The sequence below is a fragment of the Eretmochelys imbricata genome, chromosome 16 (genome assembly GCF_965152235.1).
Source record: "Eretmochelys imbricata isolate rEreImb1 chromosome 16, rEreImb1.hap1, whole genome shotgun sequence".
Lineage (NCBI taxonomy): Eukaryota > Metazoa > Chordata > Testudines > Cheloniidae > Eretmochelys > Eretmochelys imbricata.
This window is the reverse complement of record NC_135587.1, coordinates 16951988-16969666: the sequence shown is the minus strand read 5'-3', so window position 1 is coordinate 16969666 and position 17679 is coordinate 16951988. Positions and strand designations below refer to the sequence as shown.

Sequence of the window (17679 nt, the reverse complement as noted above, 5' to 3'; positions counted from 1 at the left end):
AAGTGCTCTAATTAGAGCCACTGTTCTGTTACCCAAGGGGCAGTGCAGAACTGTTCCCTGCATGGCATTGTTCAGCCTTTATTTAAAAGTCACAATTGATGGGTTTCCACCATTTTCCCTTGGGAGATCCCCCCAATATATGATAAGAAACAAACATGGCAGAAGTTTTATGATTATTTATTATCTGTGAGGCATCAGCAGTGCGCCTGGCCAGGTACAAGACACAATCGTTGGGCTGGCAGACAGAAAAAGTGCTGTAGTACTTTGCCCCAAAACATTTTGCCTCCAAGAAGCTAATTAACGCATCCCAAAGGGATAACAGGCTTTCTGAGAACACACCTGGGCGTCAGATGTGCACCACCCAAAGAGAACTCATTTTGTGTAGCCCATGAAAGCTTATGCTCTAATAAATTTGTTAGTCTCTAAGGTGCCACAAGCACTCCTGTTCTTTTTGCGGATACAGACTAACACGGCTGCTACTCTGAAACCTGACATTTTGTTATCTGTACTGCTTAGTTTGGTTACTATCCAAATGGGATTTTAAAAAGTGGCCAAAATACTGCGATGGCTGGCCCTTGATTGCTGAAGCCTAACCATCTGCAAGAAACATTTTTTTTCAGGCAGGGGAGCAACAGTAAAAAGACTACTACTACTTATGGAAGTTAAAGTTTTTTCCAATAAATATGAAGAATTGTATTTAAAAAAAAAATATGAGAGAGAGAGAAAATCTTAAAGTGTCTGCTAGTTTCCGTCAGGGATTCTTGTGTTCACCAGATTGATATTATCATCTGACACGTGTTGGAAGACATCCACATCAACTCCACCAGCCTGAACTGCAAGTAGCCAAAGACAAAGCCGGAGAGGACATCTGTGATGTGGTGACGTCCAATCATGATGCGGGAAAGCCCCACGCAGAAGGCCCAGAGGATCAGCAGGATCCGGAGTGGGATGGCCAAAACCAGGTGATTGAGAAAGAATTTGGACACCATGGCAGCTCGGCTGGCGTGGCCGGCTGGGAAAGCATAGATGTCCATGGTCAGATAGTCCAAGAGGCCTGGGTGGACATCGTATGGGCCTCGTCGCTTGGCCAGCTTCTGCAATCCTGCCACAATCATGACGTCCAGGAGCAAAGCTGCAAAACAAGGGAGAAAGCGGGAAAGGTCATGGAGACAAGCAGACAGGTCACTGTTATGAGATGTTCAGCAAAGGAAAGGGAGGATCTCGGGGCAGCATCTGTGCTGGGGCAATAATTGTCTTTGCACAGAAGACCTGAGTTCAAATCTCAGCCTAGATGAAAATGAGTATGGGTGCCCTCAGCCCTGGTCATCGCCAAAGCATTCTGCAAACATGAATTGACCCTCCCAGTCCCCCTTGAGGTAGGCAAATATTGTGTTATCCCATTCTCAGAGGAGGGAGAGCCTGCAGCACAGAGAAGACAAGGGACTCACCCCAAGATCACAGAGCGAGTCAGTGGTAGATTAAAACTCCAGAGTTCCTAGCCCTATGCTTAGACAATGGCTCTCTAGCTTTGTCCCCAATTGTGTGCCAATGAAACTATCCCACAGTACAGCACATTCTGCTGTACAGATGGTTGAGGCTGCAAGTCAGGAGGACTGCACTGCTGTAGCAGAACTGGCTGGGGAAAGTTTACGCAATCTCTGCCTTAAAGTAGGCTTAGCTCATGCCAGAGCTATTTAATTCCTTGTTCTCGTAAGCCTTTAAAAAGAACAACACACACTCACAAATACAACAGCCTCTTCCTCCCCACACCCACAGAATTCTAGTGAACTGGTGGATTCCGCTAGTGGGAGGACATTAAGGGATAGCGACAGATTAAAAATTATATCATTGAGAAAATGGCCTCATCTGCGTAACACACACCACCTTGGTGAACTGAAAATGAAATGTGGTCACAATTCTCATTGACTTCTCACTTCTTTTCTTTTCGCATTCTCTAGGGCTGGAGCAATGGAAAAAGAGCAATCCACATCACTGCGATTTCTAGTCCGTTTCCACTTTCTGCGTCCCATGTGCAAGGGCTGCAAATTTTACACGTCAGGCTGTTTTGGTTTTTAGAAAACTCGCTATTGGAATGAATGAAGAAAGAAAGAAAGAAAATATTTGTGACATTTGTGCTGGATTTGGAAAAAGCTGTTTCTTCTGAGGCCTAGCCTGGAGGAAAGAAAGGACAAACTCATGTACACGAGTGTGAGATGGTCCAGAGGATGCAGACAGACATTTCCCCTCCCCCCCGAAAGAGAGAGAGAGAGAGAGAGTGTGACACACACATACTCCCCTGTATAAATGTTGAAGACAGACAGCTCTTGCTTTCCGAATGCCACACAGGTGGTTTCTATATCATTCCTGGCTCCTCTGCCTTAATTGCTCCTGTCCGGAAGTAATTTCCGGTGGAGCTTATCCTCATCTCACTCATTTCCCTCCCTCAGACAGGTGCTGTTGATTTTATTCTTCAATTTGTTTAATCCCCTCATCTGCCTTTCTGCAGCGTTTCTAATTAGGTAGAGTGCTGATTTCAACTCCTTGCTGGGAAGGAGCTGCAGTGACAGCAGATATATACCATAGCAGGCACAGCCTGCTCCATCCGCAGGAATGTCAGAGAGACAGTTGCCTGTTTTCTCAGGGACTGACTAAGACTATTCTTATTTGAAGCTGCCAAGATTTTGCCTAGATTGGGGGGGGGGGGGAGGGGGAGGAAGGGGGTTTCTGTACACAGGAGATGGCAAACAACAAGGTAAGCAGTTATCCCAGATACCAACAGACCTCAGCCATGAGGCCGAAAACAAGGGCCCAATCCTGCAAAGTGTTACTTGGGCAAGTAATCCCACTGACATCAATTGAACTGCTCCCCTGAGTAGGAATGATGAGTACTACAGTCCTAGTAACAAGAACAACAAAACCCTCTTTATCCAAATAGAATAGGGGACAGGAGATTTATTTGGTTAAATGGGGCTTCTCCTTAAGAGAGGTTAGTTAGTCCAGGGACAGCAAAACAGTAATGCACATGGAGGGGATCACAATATACATTCAGATAATTGGGAATAAGAAGGTCTCGACTCTATTGCTGCTTTGTAATATTCTTGTCACAACTAGCTAGCGAATTCTGACCCACGGGTTATACCAGATACCTGCAAAGATGGCATCTTTGCCAGTTGTGTTCTTCCCTGCATAGTGTCTACCATGAATACATGCACCTTGTATACACACTCCTCCCAATATACATTTCAATACAGCTTGAATAGCATCTTCCATGGAAACTGTAGCCCATGCAAAACTAAGCCCCACAAGATAATAGACAGTGCAATGGCGTAACTTAGAGGTAGCATATAGAGGCTGGAATTTGTTTCTGCAAAGCCCAAATGAGGGGTGGTTTGGCTCCAGATCCCGTGTTATCAGAACTATCAAAGGGCACTAGACTGGGATAAAAGATTCTGATTCCAGCTCATCTTTAGGATAAATGAGAGGCAACAGTGTTGTAAATCCACTGTAGAGCACAGGGAACAAAAGTATTCCATTCCTAAGCACAAGCGGTGGAGACAAAGGGGAGGAAGAGGAGAGGTTTACAGACGAGATTTGAATGGAAGTGGAGCGATTCAAGGAGGCAGAGTGATGCAGAGAGGCTGTTCACAACAGCAGGGGGCCTCCCAGGAGAAAGATCTTGCACCAGCAATGGTGAGATTGTGAGAAGAAACGCAACAATGGGTGCTCCTTTATTGTATATGTCAGGAGTTCTCAACCCTTTTCTTTCTGAGGCCCCCCCAACATGCTATAAAAACTCCACGGCCCACAACAACTGTTTTTCTGCATATAAAAGCCAGGGCCGGCGCTAGGGGATAGCAAGCAGGGCAGTTGCTAGGGCTTCAGCTCACGTAGCGGGCATTGGGGCACCGGGCTTCAGCCCCATGCAGTTGGGCTTCTGCTCTCTGCCTTTGGCCCCAAGAAGTCTAATGCCAGCCCTAGTTGGGGGACCCTCTGAAACCTGCTCGCGGCCTCCCTGGGGGCCCCAGATCCCTGGTTGAGAACTGCTGGTATATGTGATGCACTAGCTGGGCAGGAGGGGAGCTAGGGATAGAATGTCAGGTCTGCCGCTGTTCTTCCTGTAATAGTATTTGAATAGAAGGGGGTTTCCTTTGTGTTTCAAGATTTGCTAAGACTGATTTTTCATGGGGGTGGAAGGAATTTTAAAAATAGGCCAGCAATCTTTGAACAAGCCATTCACTGTTGTTTCTTGTTAAGAAACCAAATGTTGTCAGCAAAGCTAACAGCTGCAGAGGGCCACCGTTCAGCTTGGCTAGTCATTATGGGGAAGTCTTGCTTGGCCCTGACTGTGATCCAAGTGGTCTCATGTTCTTGGACTCTTATTTTGCTTCATGAGCTACTGCTGGCCACCAGCTTGGGAACCCTTATCATCATGCCTGTTACGGCCCCGATTCAGCAAAGTACTGAAGCACAGACTGAATCAGGGCCTATTATACAATTTCTCAGAGCTGGTCTCTCATATGAACCAAGAAAGTGGCCATCTCTCTCCCTGGGCATAAGCCACAAGATCTGAGGCTCTGGGATAGGGTTGTCTTGTTCTGAAATGGACACTTGTTTTCGCTTCACTGGACTTATGCATGACTTAATGAAGATGCGAGTTAGACACATTTAAACGACGTTTGTAATGCAGTCCGTGGCCCATAGCTGATAGGTCCTAGCAATGACCTAGGCAGCAGAGGTTGTGAGAGTCGGCCTGGGAGCCAGAGAACCTCAGAGAGCCAATGGGTCTGTCTGTACCTTCTCTAGCAGCCTCAATAATATTCATTACAACCAACCCCTGTCCCTTCTCTATCACAAGATACTACAGCGTGGTGTCCCCTTCCCCTGCACCATGGTCACCACCACTGAGCAGCTTATTCCATGATGCGGCTGCAGCAGCCTCAGCGGTGCCCTGGCTCTGAAGCACCACACAAGGGGTTGAAAGCAATGCCGGGCGGCTCACCCCAGCGCTAGAGCACATACCCAATCAGCGCATTTAAACAACACACCAAAGCAAAGGTTCTAACCTTGCCCTCCCTGGCTCTCTTATCCTCCACCGCTTGCCCTGGGGAAACACTACGCCAGAGGGAATCAGCGCGTGGTGTTATTATAGTTCTGACAGAGTCAGCAAACAGCCCAGCCTTCAGAAATAGATACAAATGGTGCAGTCACTCAGGGAGCACATATTCCAGCCCATATCCCCCTGCAATTCCCCAACCTACGTACTTGGTTGGATGTAGGCTGTGGGCTGGCTGAATTGCCCTCCCCCATCACTGTTTCAATCTTGCAGCCCAGTGCAAGTAGGATTCTCTCTCCAGAGCTGGCCAGCTGCGTTCACAGGAAATGCAAAAATAAAGGGTTAAGATTCTAACAGACTGTCTGAACTGCACCTGCACACTTCGCCAGCACATCTGTTTTGCGTGAGTACTTGTTGATTTACAAGCTGGCATCCGCATATCCAGTTCACCTGTCCTGTGCACTCAATATGGAGACACAGGTAAAATCTTCAGGCCCAGATACTTGATGACTGTAGAAAATCTGGCCCCTGTGACTCTACCCTATCCAGGATAGGCAGAGGTCTCTGAAGAGAGCCTGAAACTAGCTCTCCAGACTGCACTTGCCCCTGCTCCCTACAGAGGGAGGAGTTTTTCGGGTTTATGGCAAAAATGGCAAAATGTCACCTGAGGCAAAAGTGTGATTGGCTGCAGAGCTGAATTTTTATTGCAACAGCGCCCATCAGCAGAACATCTAGGTGCTACTACATAATGTTAGGAGCACATCAAATATTTCAAGGGAAGGAATCAATTCTCCTTTTCTTCCCTTTAGGTTTAAGCCTTCCCTTGCTCCCCCCCCCCCTTCTTTTTTTTTTTTGAAAATGGTATGTGCTCAATTTCTCCTGTGACCCAATGTTTTTTAAAAGTGTGAAAACCTAAGATTTCTTGGGCAAAAATCTCCCGAAGTGCGAATTGAGATGGTTTCACAACTCTACTCAGCACATAAAACCGAGGGCCAAATCTTACCTATCTAGGGAGTTCTAGTATGATAAGTCACGGTGGTATCTAAATTGCTAAAATCTGGCCTCTGATGTTCACCCACTGGATTCTCACTGAAATTAACGGAAGTCACATGGGTAGCTATTAGCTCTGCTAACAGAGACAGGATAAATGTATCTACCTTGTTCCTACTGCATTCAGGAACCACTTAAAAGTTGCAGCTCAGTAACGGCAGAGAGGTAACCTCCTGCAGAGACAGGTTAGGGACAAACTTAGAAGTGTTAATATTTCCATTTATGTCTTCATAGAATCATAGAATATCAGGGTTGGAAGGAACCTCAGGAGGTCATCTAGTCCAACCCCTTGCTCAAAGCAGGACCAATCCCCAATTTTTGCCCCAGATCCCTAAATGGCCCCCTCAAGGATTGAACTCACAACCCTGGGTTTAGCAGGCCAATGCTCAAACCACTGAGCTATCCCTCCCCCCATAGTTCCCATAGTTCAAAAACTATACCTCTAATATCACCATTAAAGGAAGACTGAATAAAAGGATTTCCCTCTTTGTCCTCTCTTATGTTCTGAGGTGTGAACACTGCTGCTGTCCCTTTAAGAAAGGGTTCTGAAGTAGATTCAGGAGTGATGATCTTAAAGGGGCAGCAGCTCTCGCTGACTGACTCCCATAGGTTGGAGCTGGAGAAGCGACTCCAGGGATGCGGCAGATGCGCCAGGGAGATGTTTATATGAATAAGTTCTCAAATGATTACTGCTGAACAGCCTGGGTGTAGTACTAAAAAAAGACAGAAAGTCCCAAAGCCTTTTGCTTTGGCTGCTCCTGCAGATACTCAGATGGAACCACTCAAATGACAAGGACAACTCTTGGCAGTAAGGGCTTTAGGATAAATATCAAACTAAAAATCACAAGCCAGGACCCAATGGTTCAGCTAGTAACCCCCCAGGCATCATTACCACCTGCCAGTCATGGGGGTAGATGTGAAAAGGGGAAGTGAAATGGGTGGAGAGAAACTCACTCAAGCAGGAGAGCTTACAATGAGCTCAGACAACAGCCAGAGAGTAATACCGGGGAGTTCCACAGACAAAACCCTATCCTCAGACCAATCCCTACAGATGTTAGGGCATGGGCATTATGGCTAACCCCTATTTATTACTTGTTTTACACTAGAACGCAGAGGCTCCAATCTGAATCAGGGCCGCACTGGGCTAGGCCCTGTGCAAACATAAAGGAAAAGACAACTGCCCCCCTGGAGAGCTCACAGGAGCCATGGCTATGGTAATACACCGGGTCGAAGATGGAGCTCAAACCAAGCACTTTCAAGGCTGTGATTCTCATCTCCTGGAAGCTGTGGCTCCAAGATGGTTCGTGAAGCTGTTTTCTGGAACTCACAGCATTTCAATAGCACCTACTGCTTGTGTGGAAAACATCACAAGTGTAAGCTGCTGTAGAAATTAGTTTCCCTGAACATGTAGCCCTGGGGAATGTGCAAGTTATACCATTCCCAACAAGGATATAAATTGATGGGCCTGGTGTTCTAAAGCCCTGAGGTCAGTGGGAGTGGGAGGCGCTCAGCAACTCTGAAAGTCCAGCCCGCTACTTCTCAATATTCTTTCTGACATGTGAAATGATCAGGTTCACCTGCCACACACATCAATGGAGACAGTGGCCACACATCGCACAATGAACAATAACTAATGATATATTGCAGCATTTTGGGGAGGTTATTTTTCAGTCAAAACAACACAAAGGATTCTGGAACATGGGGTCCCAGGAGGATAACATAGTGGAGGAATTTGGGGTCATTGGAATTTAAAAAAGTAGACTCCCTCTCCTAGCTTATCAGAAAACAGCCCTGAGTGAAACCACAGGCTTCCTAGAGAGCCTCCCCTTGGATATAAGATGCCCCTGGGAGCTGGGCAATTTGTATCTTAGAACCAATTACTTAGCATGGCTGCTTCCCAAATTTGCTTTGCCATGCACGGGCTCTGCAATTATTCTGGAGAAGAGAAGAGCAAAGGGTGAGCACAGTGAAAAAACCTTGTGCTATGCAGGAGCTGGGCCTCTGCGGGGCACTTGCCTCTGAACTTCTTGTTTATTGGGTTGAAGCGGATCTGATACCTACAAATCCTGCTAGCTATGTGCAGAGGCGAGCTGACGCACCAGGAGACCTCTCTCCCAACTGTGCCACTAGCTTGGATAGAGATTGCACAAACACTGCAGTGATAACACCCAGGCACCCATAATGACACCAGAATAGTACTGGTGTATCCCATAATGGCAACCATACCAACACAGTGCTAATGCATCCTGTAATGGCACCATACCGCATGAGACAGCATGTGCACAGGCAACCCGTAACGACAGCATATCGCATGAGACCATTGCATCAGCGTAACTAGATTTGACTTGTGGTCTGTGTCTCTCATGGGAGGGAAGGCTTGGGCCAGGTGTGGAAATGAAAGAAAAGCAGAACATTTTGCCTGTGGGGAGAAGGAAGAGAAGCACTTTGTGCTGCTCACCCACTGGTGATGCAACGCCGAGTGCCTGGGGAACCCATAATGTCCTGATTAAGGCCCAGCTTCAGCTAAGTACTTAAGCACGTGCTCAACATGAAGCCATGCTTCAGCTTATCCCTGTTCAGCAATGCACTTAAGCATGCGTTTAAGTCCCATTGGCTTCAGTGAAAGTGGAATCAGCCTCTTAGATTTTTTTTTATAGCCTTGGAGGATTTACAGTGCCTCCCACCTGTTGATCTCAAAGCACTTTATGAACCTTGAGGACTTGGGCCTCTCAGTGCCCCAGGGAGAGTGATAAAGGGGAGCCAGGAGCAGAAACCTGAAATCACATCTAAGAAATCCTCTAACAAAGTGGAGCTTTTCAGCCTGGCTCTGCCAGGAAGAGAAGAAAACCTCTAATACTGTCTTTACTTCCTACTCCAGACTGACAGCAAGAGTCCCTGAGCCCCTCTCTCCTGCCCCTCAACACTCCCAGCCAATTCTCTGGCAGCCTTAAAGAAAGCAACCGGAATCCGCACTCCTGTCCTCCTTTCCCCCAACTACTTCTCTTGTCAAGCTGCATTAGAGGCACACACACACACACTGCCCCTGGGGCGGGAGACATCACTGAGGCTTCTCCCAGCAGGAGCAGGATCCATCTCAGCTGAGAACACCTACTTCCAAGGGTGCCTCTTAGAGTTCAGAGCTGGGTGAGGCAGATCCAGACAGCTGTTCCCTGCAGGGTAGCACAGAAATACAGCCAATTTCCCTCTCCCCCATTTAACAACCACAGCACTTCCCTTTGCTTTGAATCCACATTCGGCCTCAGGGCATTTTACCTGCTAGCTTTCCCTAGGAGTCTTGCTATTAAGGCTCCTGCATTACCACCTTCTTCTGAAGTGCTGGGCCTTAGTCATGGCTGAGATAGCTGACTAAGCTAGCTGGATCAGTGCTCTGGCAGGGGTCCTACATAGGTCCTGGTTTCTGCTCCTGCAGCAGCTGAGCAGGTTCCAGTGTGTCACCAGGCCTGCCACTATATGCAGGGACACTGCAGAGTTGCTCTTTAACAGAACATATTTGCTCTAACTAAAGCAGGCGGGGAGAGAAGTAGGAGGGGAAGCCAGCAAGTTGGATGCAATTTGCCATTCCACAATGTCTGAACTCATCACTGAGGATAGGACAAGAGGGGAGGGAGACACGTGGCAAAGGACCTGGGGCTTTTACTGCATTGCCTGAGAAGGATAATGAGAGAGATCTGCAGCATGACGGGTGATGAAGAGGAATGTTCACTCCCAGTTTGAGGCGGTGTGGATGTGGGATGCAGAGAGCACTGGAGGTGGATGTGTGTGAGGTTACCTCCGATCAACAGCCACCATGGGCCAGTCACATTAGCCCACTTGACATTTAAAAATTTCCGCCTCACCGCGCAGACAGGCTGCAAACTTGCCAAGATTTCAGCGAGCAGAGCAGATCCCAGGAGGGGAGGCTAAGCAAGGGTCTCCCTTGCACACCAGGGTAACAAGCCGGGGATGGGGCCACCTCGGAACAGAGTGTCTGAGCAGGGAACGAACATGCAAGCCGCCGGGTCTTCAGAAGCGGTTTCCTCCACCATTGGAACGTAATTTGTTTCTGCTTAATTCAGATGCTCCCTAGCATGTCGGGGGGATAATTAAAAAATAATAATCAATATGTCTGGCCTATAGGCAATCCCACCTGGGGCCCACAAACTCTGCTGCTTATATACTGACCCTGGGCAGGTCTACACTAAAAACACTGCATCGGCACAACTGCATCGATGCAGGTGCGCTGCTCTAGTGCTTAAGTGAAGATGCTCCTGGACTGATGGGAGAGAGCTTTCCCATCAGCAGAGTTAATCCGCCTCCCCGACAGACAGTGGTTATAAATCGACAGGAGAGGCGCTGCCATCGACATAGTGCTGTCTCCATGAGGGGTTAGGTTGAGGTAACTGCGTTGCTACGGGGTGTGGATTTTTCAAACCCGAGTGACGTAGTTATAGTGACATAGGTCTGTAGTGTAGACTTGACCCATCTGGCCATGCAACTCCCCTTAGAGCAGAAGAGGAGGTAACTCATTGCTTGGGATGTGTCCAGGTTACTGAGCCCTGAGACTCGACCGAAAGGATACGTCTACATTGCAGTCACGGGGCGTGACTCCACCTCGCACAGACATACCTGAGCTTGCTCAGGTCCCGGAGCAGAGTAACCAGGGTAGCACGCAGGGTTCTGAGTGAGTTTCTGGAGCCTGTGTGGCCGTGGCTTCACCGCTACCGGCACCCAAGCTAGCAAAAGTATGTCTACACGCGCTGCAATCACACCCCTTGATTCCAATGTAGACATACCCACAGATACATGAACAATGAGCTTGTCTGCACCGCATGGGTATTCACCTAGTACTCTCTAAACTCCCAGAGTCCTGTCCCTGCATGTACCGGGCTCAGTATAAAGTCAGGGATGGATTTGTAGGATTGTTCCAAAGTCCTGTCAGGAATCTGTAGGGGATTTCCCCAGGACATTACAGCCTGGTTCCCCACCAGTCCTGGCTACTTGGGGCTTCACAGATCTTAAGGCTGGCTCTGCATACAGGGAACCGACTGAAGCGAGCGTGCTCTGACCTTTTGCTTACTTTTATGAAGGGGGAAATCCCTGCAACCCAGCCTTTCACCCTCATTCAGGCAGACAGTGAATCCTCATCCTGACGCCAAGAAACGAAGGATCTGTCCACTTTATTCAGTGCTGCTTCTTTGACAGCGATAAACCCCCTGTGACAAAGCCAAGGAGCCAACGTATGACTTAGATACAACGTGCAGGGCTCGTAACGAATGGTAACATCGTATTTAAAATCGGAGGGCCTGGTCCCCAACTGTTGTCGCTACACTAAAGTCAGTGGAGCCATGCCACTCTGGACCAGGTAAATAAACTCTGACCACCACCAAACCTCATTCAAGAATAACACAATCCAGTTGACTCCTAATGGGCTGAGAGGCAAATGCTGAGGGATAGGAGGGGGAAGGACAGTGTAGACTAATGGGCAGAGCAAGGGATTAGGAATCAGGACCCTAGATTTTTGTGGCACGTCCAGCAAGCCACAATCAGATGTGGCACCGATGCCCCAGAACCTGGGGGCTGGTGTCTCCACTGACATGCATCTTGTATAAGCATTTATGCCTGTGCAAGCCGAGTGCAAAATGCTACCAAATCCACATAGTAGCACTTGCCACTCGCCTTGCACAGATGTGTAGGACTGCACCAAGAGCAAGCCAATGGAGAATCAGGCCCCAGATGCTAAACAGCCTGATGTTACAGAACCCAGTATAATAAACCAGGTTTCCCACAGCCAGAGTTTTACATTGAAGGTTCATCAGGCTCCCCCAGCCTGGTTACTAAATGAAATTAATCAAAAGGGGGGCTTTGTGCAGCCAAAGGCTGAGTCCTTCAAAAGAGGACTTTTGTGTTCCCCATATCTCCAAGAGGGATGAGCCCTGGTACCAGCCAGCCCAGACCCTTCACAACACCTCAGGCCTGATTCTCTTTTCACTCACACCAGTGTAAATCAGGAGTAGCTCCACTGAAGTCAACAGTGTAAACGAGAGCAGAATCAGCCACTTCTGGGTGCTGGGGGAATTACCTAATTCCCTGGGCCCAAGCAAACTTCCCTTATGGACAGGGCCCCTGACAACCATTCAGTATGGCCTTGGACAAGTCAGCTCCCCTCTCTCTGGCAGCTCAGCTTCCCCAGTGATAAAGTGGGGATGATACCAGCTCCTTCCTTCCTAACCGGGTTGAGAACTAACAAACTCATATTGGTACAGCATTTGAACATCCTTGCATTAAATGGTGCCACAAGAAGGTTCACTATTACTATTCTATTATTATCCCCAGAAGTACGGCGTTCTGCAGGAAGAAATGATTTAAAACCAGTGCCTTCCCTGACTCACTACCAGGGAGCTGGAGCACTTACCCTTAAAGAGGATTTGTGAATAGGGGAAAGGGGTGAAGATGGAACGGATACTATAAGGGCCCAATAGGCAGTGTCCTTTGAATCAGAGCTTGCATTCGAACAAAAAGGGGCCCAACACTGGGCAGCAGAACCGAGCCTCTTCAGGCTTAAGAGATTTCTGGATCCAGAAAGAGCATCAGTTTATCGAGCTCAATTTGTTTGGTTTTAACAAAGGGAAGGTTAAGGGATGACTTGATCACAACCTATATGTAACTATATGGGGAAGAGAAATTTGATAACAGAGGGCTCTTCAGTCTAGCAGACAAAGGTATAAGATGATACAAAGGCTGGAAGTTGAAGCTATTGACATTATTTAGACAAGACTAAATTTACACTAGAAAAAAGGTGCATTTTTTTTTAAACAGTGAGTCATTAACCATTGAAACAACTTGCCAAAGGAAGTGTTGGATTCTCTATCACTTAAACAGCCAACATTTCCAAAGATCTGCTTTAGTTCTCACAGAAATTAATTCAGGGACGTCCCGTGGTACTTAAGATGTCAGACAAGACGATCACATAGAATCATAGACTTTAAAGTCAGAAGGGACCATTATGATCGTCTAATCTGACCTCCTGCACAACGCAGGCCATGGAGTCTCACCCACCAACACCTGTAACAAACCGCTAATTTATGTCTGAGCTATGGAAGTCCTCCAATCATGGTTTAAAGACTTCAAGGTGCAGAGAATCCTCCAGCAAGTGACCTGTGCCCAACGCTGCAGAGGAAGGCGAAAAACCCCAAAGCCTCTGCCAATCTGCCCTGGGGTAAAATGCCTTCCCGACCCCAAATATGGCGATCAGCTAAACCCTGAGCATGTGGGCAAGTCTCACCAGCCAGACACCCAGGAAAGAATTCTCTGGAGTAACTCAGATCCCACCCCATCCATTCCATCACAGGCCATTTGGCCTATTTACCATGAATAGTTAAAGATCAATTAATTGCCAAAATCATGTTATCCCATCATACCATCTCCTCCATAAACTTATCAAGCTTTGTCTTGAAGCCAGATAGGTCTTTTGCCCCCACTGCTTCCCTTGGAAGGCTCTTTCAGAACTTCACTCCTCTGATGGTTTGGAACCTTCGTCTAATTTTAAGTCTAAACTTCCTGATGGCCAGTTTATATCCATTTGTTCTTGTGTCCACATTGGTACTGATCTTAAATAATGGTTCCTTCTGGCTTTATAATCTGTGATTCTATGAACTTAGGCCCATTTCTGTTAGGTGGATTAGAATCAGAACACCAGATCCCATCCCCCTTCAGCTTTGGGAAAGTTTGGATCTGTATCGGAGCACTGGCCCCAACTTGCCAACTGTGGCAATTTTATTGTGAGTCCCAGGATATTTGATTTTTTCCAGCTGCTGGAGTCAGATGATTATCTGAAAATCTCAGCTCTGATTTTAAAAATGTAAGTTTCTAGCCCTCCTTATTGCAGAGAAAAACTTGAAAATGTGACCTCTAAATGCTCCACATAAAATGAACCCACATTGTACGGTTTTAAATCTCATGATTTTTAAGCCAATCATGATTTTGGGGGCCTGATTCGTAATTTTTGAACAGATGAGATTGGCAGCACCCAGGCCTCGCTCTCCTGAAAGCGTGTTCTAGCAGCGGAGCCCTTATAATGGGGACAGATACGCTCCTCTTAGCGACAGGCCATGACTCTGCTTCTTTACTTTGGTTGCTTGGCATTTGTGGCTGGGGATGAAACAGAGGTGAATTAATAAATCCCAGCATGGACGGCAAATATATGGGCCAACGTGGGTCCATTGGGCCTAAGGAGGGGATCCACAGCTGGGATCCATGCTATGGGGAGGGAGAAGAGGATGACGCAGGGCTAGATTTCAGCACCCCCACCCAAATAGACCATCATACCACCGGGAAGTTTTCACCCAGCACACAGCTCGGGGGCATGCAGCCCACTGTCCATCTGCAGCTGTGCCTCTGCCAGGTCCCCAGTCCCATTTCAACATTCTCCTTACTCCTTCCCTTTGCAAAGCCTGATTACAAATCCTAAACAAGCGCTTTGTGATGAGCTGGCTCCCTGCCCAGAGACTGCATCAGAAATTCTGCTCGCTGTATCAGACTCTGAGAGGGCTGGGGGAAGGGAGGAAAGCCAAGTGGGGTGAACAGCCTTGCTGCTTCCCCTTCCAAAGGGTCAGGGCAAGAGTGGGAAGAGCTCGTTCCCTCGGACCCATCCCCACCCAGAAGGGCTTTGTTGTCACCAAGTACTGCTAGATTTGAACTGCATATGGGGCTGAGCCAAAACAAAAGGGTGATAGAGGATGTCGGACAGTTTCAGCAAACCAAGTTTCTTGCGGGGAGGTAAAGTCTGTGACGGGAGCCCTGTCTCCTTCTGAAGGAGAGCTGAGAAATTTAAAAGGTCACTGAAATATTCAAGGATCCGTCTTGGGGGAAAAAATCCCAGACTCTTGGTGAGAAGCAACTCACGAAACAGAGGAGCCGGCAGACACACATTCGCTGGCCATACTATGCCCGTCTCATTCTCTTAGGCGCAATGGTTCTTGCTGTCACTGGCTAGGTCCACCAACCACACATCCCCAGTATAGCCTTTTATCCTGACAGCACTTAGATATTATTGCAATGGGCACTCTATAAATAGGCCGATCTCTGCCCTCCTAATTTTGGGCATTTAACTGGCCACTCCTGTTATATCAGCCACCCCCTTGTACATGATAATGGCAAGTCTACGAGGGGAGATGATGGAAATGTGACAAGGGGGTCGCAGGGGACAGAAATGTCCCCGTGCATCTTGTTCCAAGTCTCCTGCAATCTCCCTAATATGCCCCTATTTGGAAACTGCCTAGTTACTATGGCAATGGGTGTTAGACAAAGTACACCATCCTTTGATCAATAGGGGATGAAACTAGCCTTTACGTTTCCCATGAAAAAGAACAAGATCAAAAATAATGATTTTTTTTGTGGGTCACTGGGAGCTGAGCTAAGATTTGGGGGAAGCCCAGCAGAGGCTATTTTGGGCACCACCTCAGAACTGAGGGGACCTACCAATGTGGGTTTGTGTTCCCAAGAGGCCAGGTGCTAGCAGCTGCATGGCTAAGTGTGAATAACCTGTGAGAAGGGGGCCAGCCCAGGGACTGCTTTGTATTTAGAATCGTAGCTTTGCAGTGAAAAGGGCAAGCAACGGGCAGAAAAATGTGAAAGCTGAAATTAGCATTTGATCTTCATTGGATTGCAAATGTTTAGAGGCCCAGAGCCGCAGGCTTCCTGGGCCCCAGAGGCTAGCCTTGCACAGGATATCTGTACAGGCCTGCCAGGGGCCTTTAGTTCCTCACCAGTTGGTCCTCATAGTCTTTTAAAAGGGGCTTCTCTCTGCTCAGTAAGGCAAGGCAGAGCAGCAGGTGATGGTGCAGGGCAGGCACCTGCTGAAGGAAGGGAGGAAGATCAAAGAAGCAGGAGCAGGCGGGAGACGAGACTCCCCTTGGGGCAGCTGACAAGAGGACCCAGAGTCTGTCCAAGGTAGAGGGAAGGGGGACACAAAACATTTGCAGAGAGAGCACCGAACTTGGGTGACTCTGATCCCCATTTTGCCTTTAACCACCCTCGACTGAAATCGTAATTCATCTTTAAATCTGTCCCAACTAAGCCTCTGAGGGAGACAGATGCAGTTTAAATAAAGGATCTTGCTGACAGCATCAAAGCCATAAGGTTTTCCTGCTCACAGGTTTGGTCATTAACCGTTCCAGGTCTCATTCTGCTAGTCTCACATTGCACAAGTCCTTACTCCAGGAGTAGGCAAATGGAAGCCAGCTGGACTTCTTAGGCAGGAAGACACAGAACCTAGCACGTGCCCGCTAGGTCCTTATGCTGCGCCCATCATCATCATGGTATCAGAGCACCTTCCTGCGCCCATCACCATGGTATCTGAGCACCCTACTGCACTCATCAACAGGGTCATCTCTGTAGAGCGCACCCTGGATCTACAGAGATGGCCAATAAATGCCATGAACCCCATAAACATAAGTTTTCTGAATTTAAGTTCATTCCCTTTCCTTTAAAAACCCTGGAGATGGATGAAAAAGACAGAGGAGGGGGGAAAGCCTGCTGTCCCTTGTGACTAGGGGCTGGGCTTTGAGTGCAGGAGGTGGAGTATTTTACTCACCTAGCAGCAGGTTCATGAGGACCTCCTGTCCCGCCAGCGTGCTGCTCTTCACCAGGCAGATGAGTGTGCACCCGATCCAGGGTACACCATGCCCTGTGATCCCAATGAGTGTGATCATGGAGCGGGCGCTGCCCCAGGATGAGGCGCGGCTGGCACAGACCCCCAGCCTCTTGGATATGCAGATATCGATGGCCAGCAGGGAGTTGAAGGCAATTCCCTTGAAGGAGGGGTTCAGCTGCATGCAGTCCTCCTCAGGAAGCTGCTGAGATTGCCTCCGCTCCTTGGTGCCTTCGTTTTGGGTGGGAGCCAGACCAGACTGACTGCCCTGCTTTCTGCTGGAGCTCCTGGTCTCCTGGTTTCCTTTCATGGGCTGGTTCAACGAGAGGAACTCAGCCCTGTTCAGGACATTGTTCCGCTCTCTGGCTCTGGCCCGGCTTTGGGATGCTGGCATTGTGGAGTCTCCCTAGATGAAACCTGCTTTCAAAAAACCATACAGGAGAGAAATCCCTCTCCCCTTCCAATCAGCTCTCCCCACCGCCCCCCTTCAGAGATATGAATTTGGTAAGCGACACAGATTCCCTTCTTGTGCAGTCTCCCCCAGCACAGACTGCAGCTGTTAAATATAGAGCAAGGAATGCACATGGCTGTTTACTTCATGGGCCTAGCAAGCTTGGAAGAAAAATTAATGCCAGGCTGGGCAGCCAGTCCAACACCAGAAAAAAGGTTAAACAGCCAATGGATACAGAGAAGAGGAGGGGAAATTCTATGTGCCAAAGGTTGGTTGCTTCAGGCCTGGTCTATTTAAATCTTCCAATTGCTTATATCCCCAGGCTGCAGGGGAGACTGGGAAATGTAGTTTTTCACCATGCTTTTCCATTTGATTTAATGGAGGAATTAGAGCTGGAAAACGTCACACACACACACACCCACCCACCCACCCACCCACCCCACCAGGGCAGGGTTGATCCCCGCAGGCTGTTGTGCA

At 48.2% G+C, this 17679-nt stretch overlaps 1 protein-coding gene across 2 annotated transcripts; it reads right to left on the bottom strand.

The window, feature by feature from the left end:
- Positions 1-767: 767 nt before the first annotated feature.
- On the bottom strand, positions 768-17145 carry PLPP7 (phospholipid phosphatase 7 (inactive)). Of its 2 annotated transcripts, XM_077836063.1 has the most exons (3): positions 16695-17145; positions 6211-6276; positions 5313-5364 (listed from the first exon to the last, which is right to left on the bottom strand). In XM_077836063.1, the coding sequence occupies exons 1-2, from the start codon at positions 17143-17145 to the stop codon at positions 6227-6229; spliced, it is 501 nt and encodes a 166-aa protein (XP_077692189.1). In that variant the 3' UTR covers positions 5313-5364; positions 6211-6226. The 2 variants fall into 2 exon arrangements, with proteins under 2 accessions (XP_077692188.1, XP_077692189.1); XM_077836062.1 differs by lacking the exons at positions 5313-5364; positions 6211-6276 and adding an exon at positions 768-1132.
- Positions 17146-17679: the final 534 nt, after the last annotated feature.